This window comes from Ctenocephalides felis, unplaced genomic scaffold (genome assembly GCF_003426905.1).
Source record: "Ctenocephalides felis isolate EL2017-DRISC unplaced genomic scaffold, ASM342690v1 CF-g0.4_SCAFFOLD_01886, whole genome shotgun sequence".
Lineage (NCBI taxonomy): Eukaryota > Metazoa > Arthropoda > Insecta > Siphonaptera > Pulicidae > Ctenocephalides > Ctenocephalides felis.
Window position 1 is genome coordinate 91,479,475 of NW_020538040.1, and position 21,093 is coordinate 91,500,567.

The window sequence follows — 21,093 nt, forward strand, 5'->3', positions numbered from 1 at the left end:
ATTGGTTAGGCCCGCAAAATTTGGTGTCCGTGCATCCCTTTGACGTACAATCGTAGCATTGCAAATTTGTGCGCGATAGTCCTTGGGCCGAAACGTTCGATGAGACGAGCGCGGCTACAATTATTGTAATGCCGAAAATCCATTTGACGAACGAATGCATTTTAATGAGACTTCCTGCAAATAGTATTATATGAATGCGAAGATACAAATTCTGTCGAATAACAATAAGTTATAGATAACATATGTAACAAGTAACGGTAGGTAATGAATTTTTTATTTGAATATAAATACAAGGTTGTGTGACAGGCATGGCCATTGGTACTCGGATCTAATCCTCGTACCGTATTAAAATAATTAATAACCTTGAACTTTATTAGGTTGGCTATCAAAGAAGTGCGGTTTTATCAGAAGCCAAAATAAATGAAATAAAAAAGCGCGGTTTTCACTTTTAGATGGTTATAATTAATTTTTAGGATTGCTGACGTAATCCAAATGTAAACTAGGTTTTGTTATTTTTTTAATTTTTTTTTAAATAATATTTAACTCTTTGTGGACGGCTGTCCACCTTTTTTTTAAAACAAACTTTATTACTAATTACGTTTTCTTTTTTATCTCACACACTACATATATTTTACTTTTTCTTTACATATTTTTACTGTTTATTATATTTTTTTCAAGGGCAGGTCCGTGGGTTGAGTTGAAAATGCACTCAATCATTTGAGTGCACGATGTCAGAGCCCTTACATTTTTCTGTTGTATAGGGATACAACTCGATTTCCTTTTGTATTTCAAAGCGATACAATCTTAGTACCTTTTTACTTCCAAGTGGCATGTTGCCGCTAAAGCTATGCCCACGAAAGGCCATTTTCACTTGAAATCATATTTGAAATCTATGATTTCAAGTGAAAATTTGGTATCAAGCTGCTTTGATACCGAGCCGACCTGGCTTCGAACCCGGGACTTGGATTTGCTAGCCCAAGTTCTTACCACGGGACCACGGCCGGCCCATTTATGGATAGTAACAACCTACCCATAGTATCTGCCTATCTTTAAAAAAAAAATTTTGATTGATTATGGAAAGTCAAATCGAAAATGTTTGTCATATTTTGCTTTTTTATTTGTGCAAAAGTAAAAAGACATGCTCACAAAAAGTTATGAGCTGTTTATGGTGACAAAGCCTTAAATAACGAGCAGTGTCAAATTTGGTTTGCCAAATTTTGTTCTGGTGACTTTTTCCTTAAAGACAAAAAGTTATCCAGTTGAAATTGATAACAAAGAAATTGTTTCTTTTCCCCCTTACCATTCAATCGAATGATCAGTTCTGGTATCCACATTGAACAAATAATAAAATTAAACAATGCAGTTGAAAAAAGCGGTCTGAATTGACAAGTCAAAGTGGTGCTTTATTCTATTATTGACATCATATATTTTTGGCCACTCGACAAAAATTATTGCTGCTTGTTCGTGATGTTTTGCCACATCCACCATACAATATACCTAGTAGACACGTCGCTGGGTGTTGCTACTATTTTCTTGTTTATATTATAAGATAATTATTGTTAGCAATCTCTGCTTAATGTTAATGCCTATGTAAAACAGATTGCAGAATAAATTAAATAAAAAAAACACCATATAGTCTTAATCTTGCACCTTCTGATTACTTTTTGTTTCGATGGTATTAAAATTCCTTGAAAGGTTTACAATTCAATGATGGTGTTAAATTGTACCTGTTTCAGATTTTTGCTAATAAAAACCACATGTTTTATGAAGGTGGAATAATGGTGCTGATTGAAAGATTATAAACAGAATAAAGTTATTTAGTTCCTTGAAGAAATGCTTTGATTTCCTAACAAAAATCCGCACTTACTTAGTTGCCAACCTGATAATATTGGAATTGAATACAAGTAAAGATAATAGACTCGTAATATGTAAATTCAATAGAGCACAATATGAAAATTTAGTATAAGATATAAAAATTAAAATGTTGTAAGTGGTCCAATGCTTGGACATGCGCTTCAATAAAACACTAACAATTTGCATAAACTTCCTGATATCTAACAGAGTTAATTGATAAAAATTTAAATGTGTTTCAAATATATCATTTGTTTTAATTGTTAATTACGAAGAGAAACGGTTTGGCTGGCCTTGATTGATCAACATTAAAAATTATCAGATCAGTGTGAAAATATTGGATAAAAAATTTATTATTCATAAGATATTATCAAAATTCCTTATCTAAGCCCAGTATTTATTATAATTTTAGATATATTGATTTGTATCGAAACTGATACGTTTTTTGTTGACTTGGTTACAATTATCAAATCTCCGAAATGCCAAACAACTAAACACGATAATTTTGAATATTATCAAATAATTAAGCAAAATAAAATGTAATCTAGCAGCATAACGGAAAGTAAAATGATTGCCTGATTATTCTCGCTAAAAGTTAGTTTTCGCATTATCGGTTTAAAGATATATTGATTTTATAAACACACAATATGATTTTTTTTAATTCAGTTCTGATTAATACATAAAATCAATTATATTTATAAGAAGAAACATAGAAATTAAAAGTAGTTATTGTAAGAAATATTTCAATTCCAATGTCCAAAAATTATGACTATTTATTATTATTTATTAAAAATAGTTTTTCATTGTATAATTAAAGTTCTGATTACTGTTAATATATGTAAAAAAAGTATTCAATATTTTATTTCATTTGGTACCGTATGCTAATAAACACATTGCAACATTTTATTTGAAAATATCATGACGCTGCATTAATTACGACATTTTGATAAAACATTAAGTGTGACTGCTACTTGCACATTTTTACATTTTTATCACATTACTGTAGATATGATTTCAATACATTTTATTATATAAATAATTTAACACAGCGATTTAAATTGCGTTAAAATGTTATAAATTGTAATAATAGTTTTAGCTCAAAACAAGTTGTACATAACAATCTATAAATAACATTAGTGAACAAGTTCGAATAACTGCTTGACCACTCTAGCACTTTTAATTAAAAATGTATATTCTAATTATTATTTATATTATATATCATGCAGTATTTTATCTGTCACAACTTCGTATCACATCGACAAAATGCATTACAAGTTTATAATTAAAATTAAAACTAAAATTAGAGTTTGTAGTTTCTACTATAAAATGCAATATTCATAAATGTCACAATCACGTGTTAGTCAGCGCTGTGAATTCAGAATGATATCTTACCTAGGTCACACAGAATCTTTGTTTGAAAACACACACAAACAGCTCACGTCTCACGTTTTAATACACTCAGAAGTGATACAAATTCAGAAAATAACACACGTCTATACTACTACGAAACTATAGTCAATTCACACGTTAAGAATAGATTACAAATACTACAGATTAATATTGACCACAAGAAAATGTCAATTTGTCATGGATCTGAAAGCAAAAGCAAGATTCAAGACGACGTTTGATACTAATTTTTGCATTGACCGATATTAATAAGATTTCAACTGATCATTATCAAGCTAATTATTTGTTCGAGTATCATCTATTTCATGGTGTTATCTATATTATTCAATAATGATTTTAATCATTGATAGTCAAGTGATTATGCAGCATGGGCGAGTAACAGTTTTTGAACATCATACGACGAAATTGAATCGGTTCTTATTTTACATATTGCCAGCATTAAAATATGCATTAAGTTAGTGTAAAATTTAAAGTAAAGTAAAAAATGATTTTTAAATTTAAAGGAAGTAAAACAAATCTCAACATACATATATCTACGCAGGCACACTTTTTCTAAGGTATGTCAAAATGTACAGATATTGAAACATTTGCATTTTGGATTATAAATAATGATCTTTACACAAATCACGTTAAAATAAATATAAGCGTATTAATTCTAATTTATTATTAATAAAATAAATAATAAGTATATTTCATTAAAAATATTAATGTTATTACTGTTAAGGATAAACGCCATTACGCGAAACAATAATTAATAATATTTACAAAAGTTTTCTTTAAATTGCGCACAAAGGTCCAATTTGACTTTGAGCTATTATATTGGGAAAACTGAACCAATTTTATCACAACCGATAACACATATCAAACCCACTAGTATCTGACTTTGTAAAAATGTGTTTTTTTTGTTTTTAAAAAAATTGTCAACTGGTCCTTTTTAATCCATAGGCAAAGTAAAATCGGGCGGAAGGAGAAAACAAATCCAGTGTTTATTTTATTATCTTATTTTCAATTTTACAAAGATTTTACAAAATAATAGCTACATTATTTAACTTATACAGATATGATAGATACATTTCTACAGAGATAACACTGCTTATTACCCTGATCTGGTATTTGTCTGAAATATTCATTAATAGAATTATTATTAATTTAATTTAGCTTTTCTAAAATAGATTTTTTCAATTTAATTTACTTTTATATTTACTATATTTTATTGTTTACACCTCTGCCAGGGCAAAGGTTTAGTTAGTTCTCTTCATCCCATCCACATGTAAACTTTTAAAAGTTATATAAAAAAAACTGTTGAATTTAACTTAAAATTAACAATATATTAAAAAAAAACAAAAAAATGATAATAAAATACTTTTCTTGTTATGGATTTTCGAACATTTATTTTATTTTATCTCATAATAGCAACGTCGTAAGTATTAAGGTAATGGCTGGATATACATCTTTCTTCCTCTACTTTGAAATATTGTTCTTGAAAAATTCTTACCAATACTTGTTTTTGAGATATTCCACGTCCTAAGTATCAAGGTAATGGCTGGATATACATTTTCCTTCCTCTTCTTTCAAATATTGTTCTTGAAAAAATCTTAACAATACTTGTTTTTGAGATATTGGTGGTGAATTTTTTTACACTCGGACCTTTGAGCTCCGCTCTACCCTATATACATAATAATGCAGTTTATTTAGTATTTAGTACATTTTATGGTAAAAATTTAATTTCGATTTTATTTTATAAGACACCATAAATATTCGTATCACAGTATACGCTTTCAAACTATTCGATTATTATATTTTTTCTTCTAAAAATATCTCAGTATGACCAAAAATTTTTCTATGCCATAGTGGACCTGCAATTGGCCATCATTCCTCTAAAAGCCAAGTGTCGCAGTGTATTGTCCCTGTGCATGATTTTGTTTCGAATGTGTGTGCACATTTTGAGTCATACATTGTCAACAGTTTTATGTCATTTTTGATAATAAACGCATTCCTTTATTAACTTATTGTTATGTTGTTAGGCAACTTACCAATGTTATCCGATAATTATGAAAGTTATATGTTCTTTGTCATGACCGAAACATAGATATTAGTTTCTAATTTAAAGATCGTTTAAACCATAGATCTCATTAACCATTCTCTCAATGGAGTATCACTTTTTTTATTTCAACTTAATGTTAACGTTAACGTTAAGTGTTCATGTTACAAAATATTACTGCATCTTAGTTGATATTTACAAAAAAGAATTTTAATATTGCTATGAGTTTGGAATATTTTGCAAATATGCTAGTTCGTTCATTTAGATATTATAATAATTTATTCAAAATATAAATACGCTGAAAAATTTAATTGACAAGATACAAGTTTAAGTGTTTCATGTAAAATACTATAAACTAGTATTCCCAAATAAAAAAGTTTTTTACAAAAAAATACAAATTGTATACCAAAATGCGCTCGGCCCATAAAATTTACCTTTGAAATACAAGCCAATTAACATTAATTAAAATTTATAGTTAACACAAAAATAGATATGTAAAAAACTGCATATTATTTTAAAATTTCGAATTTGTTAATTTATGTCAAAAACATACACAAAACCATATTAGCCGCACTACTAATATTACTATTCAACTGATAATTTGCAAACAGTTAAATACTAGGTAATGTTTTGTGGTTTTGTATGACTAAACAGAACTTGTTCGTGATGATAGTCATGACCTGCAACCGCAAGCTTCCAGATTCAATTCACTGCTCGGACTGCCTGATATCATGCAGTAGTGCTATCAGTTTCTAGCTTTTCGGGGCAATATCATAAATGGATTATATTGCCTTCTAATAGTGTACAAATGTAATCAAATATATATCTTAAATTTCAATGGCAATCAGTGGTGTATGGCATCGTTCCTTAAGGCAAATTGCTGGAACTTCACGTACCGTAACGAAATGTTCGAGGAATATTGAATGTTTTCAAATAGACTTATTATATTATACCTTACGTATAATATTTATAATAATTATATAAACTGAATCACAAAGTCATTTATTTAAAGTATATAAGTTAATATAAATATAAATTGAAAGATAGTACATATATAAAATAGTATATAACTTGAAATCTGAATTATTTTCGATACACAAAAAAAAAATTGAAATGAAATTTTTTTAATAAAAACAATTATTTTGTCAACACTAGTACAAAGTTTTTTTAACTTCCCGTAGGGCAAGTTAATGTAATCGCAAAAAAATCGAAAATGAAAATTTTTATATATCTTTACGTTTCAAAGGTTTCTGAACATTTTGGCATATCTTAGAAAAAATGGATGTATGTGTGTGTGTGTGTGTGTGTGTGTGTATGTATGTACGTACGTGTGTGTATGTATGTGCGGATACAAATTTTCGTCGACGATTTCGGGAACACGGATCAATCGATTTGAATAATTCAAAAAACATTCGATTCGTATTGATTGAAAGTGCTGATTAGTTTTTGGCGAAGGCAGGTCTAGCCGTTCCTAAGATACGGGGCAAAAAGTGACGAAAACGGTAACTCAGTTTTTAAGAGAACGGAGCGTCCGATTCAAATAATTCAAAAAACATTTCACTTGTATTGACAAGATAAATAATCGATAAAATTTTCATAAAGGTAGGTCTAGCGGTTTCGGAGATATGGAGGAAAAAGTAAAAAAATTAGCCATTTGGCGGTCAAAAATGATCATTAGACATATGCACATCAAATTATCAGATATTTTATAGGGATTTTAACAATAAGTATACATTTTTTTAACATTCCTATGGGTTCCGTACCAATGCTTATGCGTTAGACAGCGACGCGGCGCTTACGCGCTTTATATTTTGTCCCTATGCAGTTAAATCAGTACGATTGCTTTGAAAAAAAAGTTCAGATCTTTCACAATATGTCAAAATAAAGAAAAAAAATTTTTTTTTCAAAAAAAAAAAAATTAAAAAAAATTTTTTTTTTTTAAAAAAATTTTTTTTTCAAAAAAAAGTAATTTTTTGTCCATATATATAGTTTCTCAAAAATCTTATTTTTTCAAAGTACATTTTTTTCAAAAATGTTAATCGTTTTTAAAAAATTAATAATTTTTGGTACGGGAAGTTCCAGCAATTTGCCTTAAAGCACGATGCCTTAATTGCCTTAAGACAGAATTCCACTTACAGCTAGTTGAATCATTTGATTCGGATGCTTATTCCCTAGTAGAAATGTATCGTTGCTAGAGGGCTAAAAGATCGTGGCGCAATATTCGAATCTTGTCTGTAGATGGACCGGACACTATTTGTTTTCAAAATTATGGAAAATTTGGAAAATTCATGAGAGCACTGTTTTATATGGTTTATTACAAATAATTTTATATTTACACGAATTATACATAATTTTTAAATGAGGGCGAATTCCAAGTTTTTTGTGGCAGACCAAGATTCGTTTCTTCAGTATTATCGAACTTGGGAAATACATGGTATTTATAAGGGTCACGAAAAAAAATAACTTTAAATAATTAATTAGTACCAAAATCATGATTCAAGCTTTTAAAAAGTCGTATGCTCGATCGCAATTAATAGCTTGATACATTTTTCTTATAAATTCAATATAAATTTTAAATGTGGGGGTTATGCATTTTTTTCTGGGCAACCAAGATTTGATTCTTCAGTATTATTGAACTTGGGAAATATGTAATTAACTTCCCGTAGGGTAGTTATAGTAATGGGTCAAAAATCAAAAATATTTTTTTTTGCATTTCTCGACGTTTTGAAGGTTTCTGAACATTTTGGCATACCTCAGAAGAAATGGATGTGTGTGTGTGTGTGGAAGTGTGTGTTTTGTGCGTCCGCATTTTTTCGTTCACGTTTTCGGGCGCACGGATCAACCGATTTGAATGGTTCAAAAAACAATCGATTCCTATTTATAGAGAGATGTGCTGATTAGTTTTTGGCAAAGGCAGGTACAGCCGTTACGGAGATAATGAGCAAAGAGTGCAGAAAATAGGAATCGAGTTTTTAAGAAAAACTAGTGGGGTGCATGGCATCGTGTCTTGATGCATTCAAATCGGTTGATCCGTGCGCCTGAAAACGTGAACGAAAATATTCGGACACACAATACACACACACACACATCCATGTTTTCTGAGATATGTCAAAATGTTCAGAAAACGTCGAGAAATGCAAAAATTTTTATTTTCGGCCCATTACTATAACTACCCTACGGGGAGTTAATAAGCCTAAAACTAACTTACAATTAGTGCAGAACAACTTATTGAACACACAGAGTTCAGATTGGTGTTCATTAAGAAATTACTAAACAAATGCTTTCAAAAAAGTTTAAATGAGATTATTTTATATACATATATTATTATGAATAAATCAATTTAATTAAATTTTTTAAAACAGCTTTGCGAAATGTAAATACTTACTTAGTTTTTGCAACCCGATTAAATTTCTAAAAATGCATTTATTGTTAGCTTTTACTTTTATATAAAAATATGTATTTACTTATCATCTTTACCTCATCAAATATCTATTTCTCCTATAACAAACTCAAGTACGTCACAAATTTTCAAGTATACAGGGGATTTATTTTGTCGTACGAACCTTAAGCAAATGAGAGCATTTCCAAGAGGGCAAAATCACTTTTCCAGTCGATTGAAAGGCTTTTTTCCAAATTGAGCCATGTTCTAAAAATAGCTCATTGTGGAAGATTCTACAGTGTCTTCTTTTGAAGAGAATCCAAGTTGATCCTTCTGCATTATTGATATCTCTGACCTAATTTGAATCTTAATATAGCACTGTGTAACTAGAATGATGATATGATAATTAATTTACGATATTAATAACTTATGTAAAGTTTTAATTTAAACAAGTATCTAATTAAAATATGATTCTGAAAGCAAATGTCGTTGTGCCAAGTGCAAATCTTGTGATTAGAACTTTTTTTTAATTATGTGAATGGCAATTATTACTTAAGGGTCCTATGAACAGTTGTAACAACTAACTGCGTCGGTTTTATAGGTGTCAACCCTAACAGTTGACCTATCCTTATGTGATGAAAATTGCTGTTATTACAATTTCTGTAATAGTAAAGAATTTATTATTTAGCAATGCCGGTTAAGGGCTCATTTCACTTGGAAATATGCTGCCTACAAATGAAAACTTCTCTCTTTATTGATTGACATCAGGCTTCCCAAAGCGGGTATCGAACCTACGACCTCTGATTGAAATCTCATAGCTGTAATAACTAATCCACGGGGGAGCCTAATGACAGGATCGGAAGTGATTGACGATACTATTATGTAGTATAAATTGAATATTATAAGATATAATATTAGCACAACAACCTGAGTTATATGTAATAGTGAAGAATTTCTTAATGATGCAGCAATGCCGGTTAAAGGCTCATTTCACTTGGATATATGCTGCCTACAAGTGAAAATCTTTGTCTCTATTGATTGACATTATGGTTCCCGAAGCAGGTATCGAACCTACGACCTCTGATTGAAATCCCATAGCTGTAATAACTAATCCACGGGGGAGCCTAATGATAGGATCTGAAGTGATTGACGATACTATTATGTAGTATAAATTGAATATTATAAGATATAATATTAGCACAACAACCTGAATTATTTCTATGTAAATATAGATTGTATATATCAAATTTAATTCAAAACTCATTAAACTGTGTTATACAAAATACAAAGCATACAAAATTTCCTGCCAAACCGAACTACCTGCATGTGTGCTTTACGCAAATATACGGCGCATGGTGAAATGTGTTCTAAAACACTGAATTTCAGTTATAGTATCAACATTCAAACAAACGCAACAATTAAATTTTATTATTTACTTATTACAGACAATCAGAAATACAAGTTCAATGAATCTATGTGATCAATAATTTAGAGGTCTCTTCCACTGAGGAGATGCCCCTGTAGATAATAATCTATGTAATTAAAAAGAAATCAATACTCGAATTTTCTTGTCTTTCGGCCATTTTTTGAGTCTTCTGACTGGAACATGATGATCTGATTAATTGCATTGCTGGATTTAAATGTTGGTTTAATTTAATATGGTATGAGTTGCTCCTGCTCTTTTCACGTTTCGTATATTTAAATCTGTGTAAATAGTATCGTTCGATACATATCAAGGTGAATTAATTATTGCTCTAAGAATTCATTCTGCGTTTTTCAGTATGCCATATGACCATATAGGTATTATTACTGACTTATAGATAATCAATTCATAGTTGTATTGTATTTCAGATTCTTTCTATCACCAATTAAAGTTGTCTAAATTTTTGAATAACTTTTTTTCTATGTATATTCCACGTTAGTTTGTGGTTCAGATATAAACACTTATTCGACGTTTCGACGTTGTTCATTATTACAGGGGGACAGTTTTTCTTTCTTATACTGAATGTGATGTCTTGTTCTATCTGTGTTTATTTTCCACTTCATTAGCCCCTTTTCTAATTCAAATAGATGGTCATGTAAATTTAACGAGGCAATTTACGGATCGGCATCGGCGAATGTGCAGAGGTGGTGGTTAAATTTAGTGGCGTGTCGGTTGTATTTATTGTGAACAGAGTTGGTCCTAGCACGCTTTCTTAAACAAATAAATTCAATAAATAAAATGACGGGTACAAGAAATTAGCTCTAATTTAAACTTTTCACAACTTTGACGCTTTCTTGATTGCCTGTATCACATTTCTTTTTCTGTAGCTCAAAACTATAATTAACTGCTATTATATTTATCGGAAGTACATTTATGTAAATAGACAATAATTATTTGTGTTCCTGAAGTCCAATATGCAGGGCTGGTTCTACCTTGAATACGATGCATACAAAAAATGCGGGGGCACGTCTTAGGGGACGCCAAAAGTTTTTTCAATATCATTTAAAAAATAGATAACTTCTTCGCATCTTTTACTTATCTTAAACATTACATATTGCCAATATGTGTCACATTTATTAAGAATTTTAACAAAATGAGGGCAGAGGCATTGGACTGAAGTGAAGATATAAATTTTATTTTATAATAAAATAAACTTTGTTTTCTAGACATGATTTGATAATTGCTATTATATAATAGACAGCAAGAAATAATTATCATAGTATTTGTTGAAGAAACATGATAAACTTTAATATGATCTAAAATATATGTATAAAATATATATAAAACATATTGATTTTAAATATTTTCAGTATCAGTATCGACAACTTATTTTATATATGTCACGGTTGTAATACATCTCTACTGTAGCATTATTAAATGAACAAATGATTAAGCTCGAATGTATTTTTTGTATTAAGAATTCTAATGAAAAATTATGCTTACAAATACCTCTTTAAAAAAGATTTATATTATATATTTGAAAAAAAAAAAAAATCTAGAAATATAACATTCTATTGTTATCCAGTATATATAGACAATAAAAATAGAAATATAACAATAACAATTTACTTATAACAGGTGCGTGGTTGCCGCATTGGTGCTCGCCCTGCTCTGCGCGTGTTCGCTCTGGCGTAGGCGACGCGCGTTGTGCGGTTGCCGGGACTGGCACGGCGGTGGCCTTGGCGGCGGTGATGAGCGCTCGGAGCCGGACTCCGTCGGCTCGTGCTATCCTCCGCCGCAGTATTCGAGATGCGGCAGTTTCAGGCGCGCTCCACCACCTTACACAGAGGTAAGATATAACTAGTGGTGCATGGCATCGTGCCTTAAGGCAAGTTGATGGAAACTTTCCGTACCAACAATTATTTTCTTTAAAAAAGTAATTAAATTATTTGAAAATTTTGAAAAAATTACATATTTGAAATTGTGAAATTTATGATAAAAAATTATTTTTGAAAATTTTGAATTTAATTATATTAAATTTAGTTTTTTATATCTATTCAATTTTTTTGAAAATTCTGAACTTTTTTGCTGCTTAACTGTTTTATAGACGAAATATCGAAGCGCTTAAGTGCCGCGTCGCAGTTTTTGGTTTGACATTGGTATGGAACCCATAGAAATGTAAACAAAATTTGTACATATTATTAAAATCTCGATAAAATATCTGATAATTTGATGTGCATATGTCTAATGACAGTTTTTGACTGCCAAATGTCATTTTTTTACTTTTTGGATCTTCGAAGCCGCTAGACTTGCATTCCCAGTAATTTAATCATTTCTTCATCATGCAAGTAACATGTTTTTTGATTGCAATTGGAAGCTCCGTTCTCTCAAAAACTGAATTACAATTTTTGGCTCTTTTTGCCTTGCATGTTCGAAACCTGCCAAAAACTAATGAGCACGTTTCCTTATCAATAGGAATGGAATGTTTTTTGAATTATTCAAATCGGTTAATGCGTGTCATCAAAATCGTCAACAAAAAATTGTATGCGCACATACATACATACATACATGTGCAGAAGGTTTTGATACGTGAAGATATAAAGAAATATTTTCGATTTTTTTGCGATTACTATAACTTTCCCTACGGGAAGTTGTATCCGCACATACATGCATACATACATGTGCAGAAGGTTTTAAAACGTGAAGATATATAAAAGAAATATTTTCGATTTTTTTGCGATTATTATAACTTACCCTACGGAAAGTTGAAAATGGTTCAACGGTACTACGTCAATTTAGTTTACCAAAAGTTACTTATTAATTTTAATCTTAGGATTTCTAATATTATCTATCGAAGTATATTTTTAGCATTCAATTAGAACATATGTTAACACCCGTGCTTATTTTAATCTGCATTTACAATAATTGCTGTTTCTGCGATGATTTGACACTTTTTATGACTTGATTATCACTTACATAACTCGGATATCATAAACATACTACTATTACTAATGACTGAAAATAATTAACAAAATTTAAAAAATATAGATCAAATAATAATAAAAAATCGACTAAAATATCTATTAAGTTGCAATAAAAGTATTTTATTCTATATATTTATTCGCCAAACTTTATTTAAAAATACTTCTAATATTTTTAATTATTATATAGCGGGGCACATAGGTCCAATTTGACTTTGAGCAATTATATTGTCCAATTATATCACAACAAATGAGATATATCAAACAAACAACTATCTCACTATGTTCAGTAAACTCCCAGCTAATTCGGCATTGTAGAAACGGGTGTTTTGCTGCTTTGAAAAAAGTTGTCACCTAGTCCTTTTTACCCCATAGGCAAGGTAAAATGGGATAGCCTGGAGGCAAATAGGTCCAACGTATCATTTTTAACTTTAAAGAGATTTTTCGAAAAAACAGCTATATTATTCATCCAATACAAAATATAATTTTCTGTTTTTTTTCATACAAACATTCCAAAAATTTTTTACAGAGAATACTGTATATCAGTAAAGCTGATATAACTATTTGTTTAATTTACCTCTTGTAAAATTCTATTTTTGAACCTGATTTATTTTTTTATATACTATTTTTTATTGTTTACACCTTTGCCAGGGTAAAGACTCAGATGGTCATTTTTATTGCACCCAAATGTAAACTTTTAGAAAGGTTATGAAAAAACTATTGGATCTAATTTGAAAATAACAATACATCTTATAAAACATTTAAATAATGAAGACTTAAAATTATATTAACATCTCGTAAACTAAACAACAGTGCTCACAACCAGAAAAAACTAACAACGAATGAAAATACTTTTGTTCCTGATTTTCAATCATTGCCGTATATCTCCCGATAGCGATGTCGTCAAAAACTATGTGATAGTTGGTTACACATCTTTTTCCCTCTACTTTCAAATTAATGTTTGACGTACCGGTGGTGGATCTTTTCACCCGCGAATATTTAAGCCCCGTTTACTCTACCATAGTTACCAATGTTAAAAATTATATATTATTAATATATTTATGTAAATAATTATAGAACGTTGAATTATAAATCAACTCTTATTTGTTCGTACATTTCAAATTCCATAATATATTTTATTGAGAAACTAATTTTGCCTAATCGGCCTTGACAATTCCGATAAAAATAGCATCGTTTAAATCGATTCACTGCTTTAAATAATTCAACGTCTCTCAGTTTTGAATTTTGCTAATAACATTATTAGCTTTTAAATAATAATTCAGAAGTTTATGACCTAATATAAAGTATAATAGAACTTAAGATATATTTTTGACAATATATAGATATTTGAAAACTTATAGATACTTAATTTAATATTACGTATACTTCAGAAATTATATTTTTTCAAATTTATATGCAAAAGACACTAATTAATGCACCTTCAGGCGCTACATTGAGAAATTAGGTGATTTATCGTAAATGTGTGAAATTCATAAAAATAATTGACTCTATATAACCCTTAATAATTTACTAATTACTGCATCTAGATAATACGTAGATGTAATTAAATACAAGGTTTGACAAGCACATTTTTTGTAAATTTCAAAACCGTGTTTACCTGTATCTCACGCTCCTTAATTTATTAATAACTTAATTCATTTAATATATAATGTTAATGTAATCAAACATAAATTATAATCTGATACTGAAATTCTAATAGTATTTGTGATATATGATATGCTATACAAGCATAATGAATGGTTTGTAGCCACAGCTAATTATTTCTTCGTTAGTTAATTTAATTAATAGTGATTTTGCATTTAATCCGTTTCCAATCATTTCATATCAGCAAAGGGATGGTTAATTAAGCACAATGTGCTATTGATTTACCGATAGTGGTTAATAATAAAACAATGGTCAGATTTGACCCAAATCGATCGTATTCCGTTCACAAAACATGAGTTAGTAATTTACCTATCATTGGGGTATTTTGGGTATCAGTCATACTTGATCATCAGTCATTATCGTTTGGGTAAATAGTTTATTACGGCCTAATGTGATCTGCAGGTACGCTTCAAAATGTAATTTAATTAAACATTAAACAATTAAATAGAACTGAATATTTTATGTCAATGTATATATGTATGTATTTATGTATTAGTATAAAGTATGTGCATTATAACACCAGGTGTGCTAAATTATTATTTTGAATCGTTATACTTTATTTACCTATACGTTACATATGTTTACGTTACATATAAATAAAGTAGGGAAAGTAAAAAGATAAAATGATTGGTGGTTTACTAGTCAATGATATATAATCAATATATATTAATTTATTTATTTTTTAATTGAAACAATCTGTTTTACTCACTTCAGATTAATTAACTACCCTCAACATAGGCTTTATATTTAGTAGGAACTATAATAACATATTTATTAAAAAAAATGCAACCCATTACAAAAACCATTTTGTGCTTATAGTATGGATAAAACGACATATGATAGAGAGATATATTCTGATTCAAATAAGGATATTCTGAGATACTAATGTTTAAGAAATCAGTTCAAAAATAAATAGTTTAGTGCTTTTTGTGACATCAGCACATGATGCATGAACCCAAAAAGGAACAAATCATTTATCGGACAATGTCGTCGGGATCGAAATGGGAAAACAGAGTATTGCACTTTGGGTTTAATAATTTTAATAGGCTTCAAACAGCATTAGACAAAAATAAACTTTTGAGGGAGTAATACTTAATTTGATTACTGCGACAAGATTGTGACAATGACGCGCTTCTCATAAAAAATGATACTAAATACTGTCAAAATGCCACGTTTGACATTTGGTTTTTTTTCGATTAGGTTTTAAATAAAAAACGCCTGATTGCACAGCAACCGTTTTTAGTACCACTTTATATGAAAACTGCTTCGTAACATAACCTTGCCATAACATTGGTCTATTTTACGGCAGAATCGGCCCATAAGATTCAATGTTTTTAAAATCACGATCTTTTTTTATTCTCAATGTTATTGCAATCCCCCGTGTTTGTATAACAATAATAAATCAGAACTAAAATCATCAATATATTCTAAATGAGTGTTTAGTATCAATATTTGCAATATGAGGTACTGCTTACCTTCAGTTCCGTATTACGACATTGGCCGCAACCAACCCTTTTATTATACGGTTGCATAATGATGAGGAAACAAATTCTATTTTCGTCTATAACTTAGCCGCGAAAGTTTACATGGGAAACACAGTTGCATGTGTGCATTGCAAAGTAGTTTATAGCCTCGGCAATGAAATGCTGTCGGCGCAGGTAATAATTATTCAAACTTTATTAACATATAAACTATAATTATAAATAATCATATTCATCTCCAAATGCCTTTGTTAAAAATACTCTTATGTTGTTTATAGCAATAATTTTCATAATTGAAAAAGCCACAGGTACCGTGGTAAAACGTAAGTTATTAACTAGTGGTATATGGCATCTTGCCTTGAAGCAAATTGCTGGAACTTCTCGTACCGAAACGAAATATTCAAGTAATGTTAAATGTTATCAAATAGATTATTATAAGTACTGTAATATTGTCGAATATTTATAAGAATTATATATACTGAATTGCAAACAATTTGACTTTGAGCAATTATATTATGAAAACCAAATCAATTATATCACAACAAATAACACATATCAAACAAACAACTATCTGACTATGTTCGGTAAAGTTCCGTGCTGTCATCATTATAATCGTTTTCGGGCCTTTTTATCTCGTAGGCGGGGACGGCCAGTTGCCAAACAGGTTCAATGTCTTATTTTAATTTTAAAATGACTTTCTAAAATAATAGATTCTTTATAACACCAACACAATATATAAATTTCATAAGTGCATTTTTTACAGAGATAACCCTGTAGACAACTTTGATCTGCTTTTTTGTCAGAAATATTTATCAGCAGAGTTAGAATAGCTATTTATTTAATTTTTCTCTTGTAAAATAGTTTTTTTTAACTTAATTTATTAGTTTATTTACAATATTTTATTGTTCACAACTTTGCCAGGGTAAAGATTCAGTTGGTCCATTTTACCCCACCCAGATGTAAGCTTTTATAAAAGTTATATAAAAGAAACTGTTGAATCTAACTTGAAAATAACAATATCTCTTATAAAACAATTAAATAATATATATATACGATTCGTAAACTAAATAACAATGCACACAACCAAAAAAAAAAACTGACAACAAAAGAAAATATTTTTGTTCTGTTCAAATTTCTAAAACCGCTCCACCTGTTTTCTCTATGTTTCCCTTGTTCGTTTCATCAATACAAGTAAAATGTTCATTGAATTATTCAAATCGGATGCTCCGCTCTCTCAAAAACTGAATTACCATCTTTGGCACTTCTTGTCCCTTATCTTTAAAACAGCTGGATCTGCTTCGGTCAAAAACTAATTAAGTAATCGAATGTTTTTTAAATCATTCAAATCGGTTGATCCGTGATCTTGAAATCGTCGACAAAAAATTGTATCCGCACACGCATACATACTTACACAATATGTTTGTTTTAAGTATGTTAAAATATTCAGAAGACTTTGAAACGCAGATATATAAAGAATTTTATTTGCGATTTTTTTGCGATTACTATAACTTAACGTGAAGTTAAAATGTTAACTGTTGATATATTATCTATCATATTCGTTATTATCACATTAACACTTTAGTACTTTGCTCTACTATTTATTCGATTTTCACTTCAATTATATATAATGATACAACGATACAAGTTGCGGATCGATATCATATTTTTCTTGCGTGCACGTAATCTAATGTTTTATGATTAGTTTGATATGTGGGTTAAGGTTACATTGCGAGGGACGCATTATGAAAAATGCATTTTCGTATGTCGCAGAACTGAATGAAATGTTTTCTTTTCTTCTACAGGTGACCTCGAAACCGGACTTATATCCCTTGGTGTTCAGCTATACCGGCGAGGCTGGCGGCAAAGGGGGCGCGGCGAGCTACCTCATGGTACAATATTTCCGGAATTACATCGTGAGGCCCGCAGGTATTCAGATATACAAATAGACTAAATTGAATTAAAGATGTAGCGACCTGTAAATGCAAAGCTTTGATACTGCTTGTTCTTTTCGTAACAAGTTTCTATGTTTATTAGTAACGAATTTTATAACATATTTGATTCAGGACAAAACATTTTTAACATCCTATAAATGGAGATTAATGTTTGAGAAGTTTATGATTTTGCCAAAAAATCCGAATTTCTAATATTATGCTTTCTTCCTGTTTCAAGTCACTGTGAATCTATATTCAGTCTAAAATTGGAAAACGTGTACGTGCGTGTGTATGCGATCCAAAATATAAACTTTCGTCGACATTTTTTCAAAATGGCTGAACTGGAAAAACACTTGCGTTGATTAGTTCTGAGGGACGATCGGTTGAGCCATTCGTCGAATTCGGTTGACAATTAGCAGAAAGATGCTGATCTTGAACAGACTTTGAAAATTTACTCTATTTATCTGTCGAAAAATAATTATGTAATGCTGATTACATTTAATTAATGTAATCGCTGATTACATTTTGATAAAAATTATTTGGGCCAATCCGTTCGGTTTGTTCGTAATTAAATATTAAAAAAGATTTTTAGCGTTTTTTTGCAACTTAGCATGGCACAAACCCCCGCACACAAAATGTGGGTAAATTATAAAAAAAAATCAATGAGGTTTGGATTAATGAAATGCGCTTTTAAAACAAACACAAGGCGTGTTTGTGCACTATGATTAATACAATTACAGATATTATAATTTTTTTGAAAGATATTAATTTGAAACTGCATTGATTAATTATTAGTAAAATCAAAAACTTTATTTTCAAAATAACCTGTTAAAAATTTTCTCTAATAATAAGTAGACAAATTTCAAATATTTTTGTTAAGTCCTAAATTATATATATACTTAAGTATCGCGATGTGCATGAAATTTGTCACAAGGCAAAATGTCACTTAAACCTAGTTTGAATAATATTTCTAATTATGATACGAAAATACGTAAAATCATGTTGTTTTAAATTAATATCATTAGCGTTTACCTGTAATTAATTTCAAAATATTTAGATAATAATAAAAAATAATTGTTAGGAAAAAATTGGCAATGTAGTACATTTATCTTTATTCGTCTGGTATTGTAATTTTTGAATAAAAAACACAGTTTTACTTGAACTTTAAAATTTATTGAATTTGGACTACAAGGTGTTGGAAACCAGAAGGTATTTAGCTCCTTAACTTAAAATGACGAGCAGAGCCCGCGAAAGATTGCTAGGTCAAAAGTGAATTTTACTTTTATTTTTATTAATGGTAATGGCCCGCGTACGACATTCGGGCCAGAAGCAAATATTACGCATTTCAGGCATGGCCCGGTATGGTGAACGCAAGTATTATAAAATAATTATCCATACGAAACTATAAAACACAATATTATTTTTATTTTTGTGATAAAGCGTACACTATGAGGGAAAATAGTCACAACGCCGCGCCAGCTTGAACAACTTTGCGCCGACATTTTCGAATCTAAATTGTAAGTTAAGGGGTTAAAAAGAACGTTTGTACCGCGACGGACCGTAAAAGACTAACATATTTTCTAATTATTAAAATTATTTCCTTTGACAACGTAGTGGGGTTTCTCGAATATTCGAAGTATTAACGAAAAGACGAAATGATTAATTTTTGTTAACAAAGCGGAATGTTACTAATATGAAATTGGTGAGATTCGTTGATGCAGGTTACAGGTACTCCGTGATAGAATGCTTAACTCAGCTACAACGATAGTATGAGAAAAATCAATATGAAGCGTTGATTTTGGCTAAAACTTGAAGATACTAAGATTTTACTCTGAACTTTTTAGAAATGTAATATAAAATCAGTGCTCAGCAAAAGGGGCCTACGATATAGTATATAAATAACACTAAATAAATATCTTTTTTTATACTTTTGAAAAATTCTGAAATAATTTTGATCATATCTTATAATTTTCATCTTTGAACGTGAGGAAAACCAATATTAAACATGTTTCAATATTAAATAGATTTTATGTATGGCTTTGAAAATTAAAGTGAGTCGTCTACAAAGTATAATAGGTTTATAGGGTTATAATTAATTATTTTATGTTTTATGCTACATATTCATATTGATGCTTCTGAAGTAAATTATATTTTCAAGAATGTTATAAAAATATTTTTTTAAATCGGTTAATACTAATCAGCAAAAAGTTATAACAAGATATATTATATTAATAATTATTCCGCAAAATTTAATATTTTACTTACGTCTTCATTCATAAAACTAGTAATTTATATTTAATCAATTAGTATTTGGAAATTGCTAATATTATTGTTTATTAATATTGTTGAATTATCATTAATGCTATTTTATTTGACTAATGATTATTTCATAACTGTAAAATTATTAACATATTCACTTTGCCCTCAAGGATCTCTCTCAGCGACAAGCACCGTAGATTCGTTGAGTTCGAGTCTTTTATGCAATGCAAATAATGAAGCTAATACGCTGATTCCTCCGCCTTATTCGAGGGCTACCAGTCCGGCCGGAATGACCGGAATAAGCAGTCGCGCGACGACGCGCAGCGTAACGCCCGCGCTGTTGCCGCGGTCGGCCAGCACGGCTTTGGTAGCACGCGGCGACCACAATCGCGTGCCTGCGACCATACGCACTTCTGGCAGCGCTAACTTCCGCCTGCCGACGATGGGAAATTGCAGGTAATTCATTGCATGTTATTACTCGGTAATTAATTAGTGCGTAATGGAATAACCATATTGGTAGTTTAGAGTTATTGTCTTAATACTTTTAATTGTTTCGTCAATAATCGATTTATATTTATTTGATTATACTGGCGTAACTGGCATTGTTACTGAATAATATAAAATTAGTCGTAAGTTGTCATTAAGTAAGTCTTAATTAGACTTTTTTAATGTGCT

General features: G+C 29.9%; 1 protein-coding gene across 1 annotated transcript in view; it reads left to right on the top strand.

The window, feature by feature from the left end:
* LOC113375525 overlaps positions 1–21,093 on the top strand; it is a 42,804-nt gene that overhangs the window by 13,220 nt on the left and 8,491 nt on the right. The window contains exons 3-5 of the mRNA XM_026615457.1: positions 11,740–11,950; positions 18,031–18,154; positions 20,589–20,874. Coding sequence (XP_026471242.1) covers positions 11,740–11,950; positions 18,031–18,154; positions 20,589–20,874 — 621 coding nt within the window. The remainder of the gene's footprint in view (positions 1–11,739; positions 11,951–18,030; positions 18,155–20,588; positions 20,875–21,093) is intronic.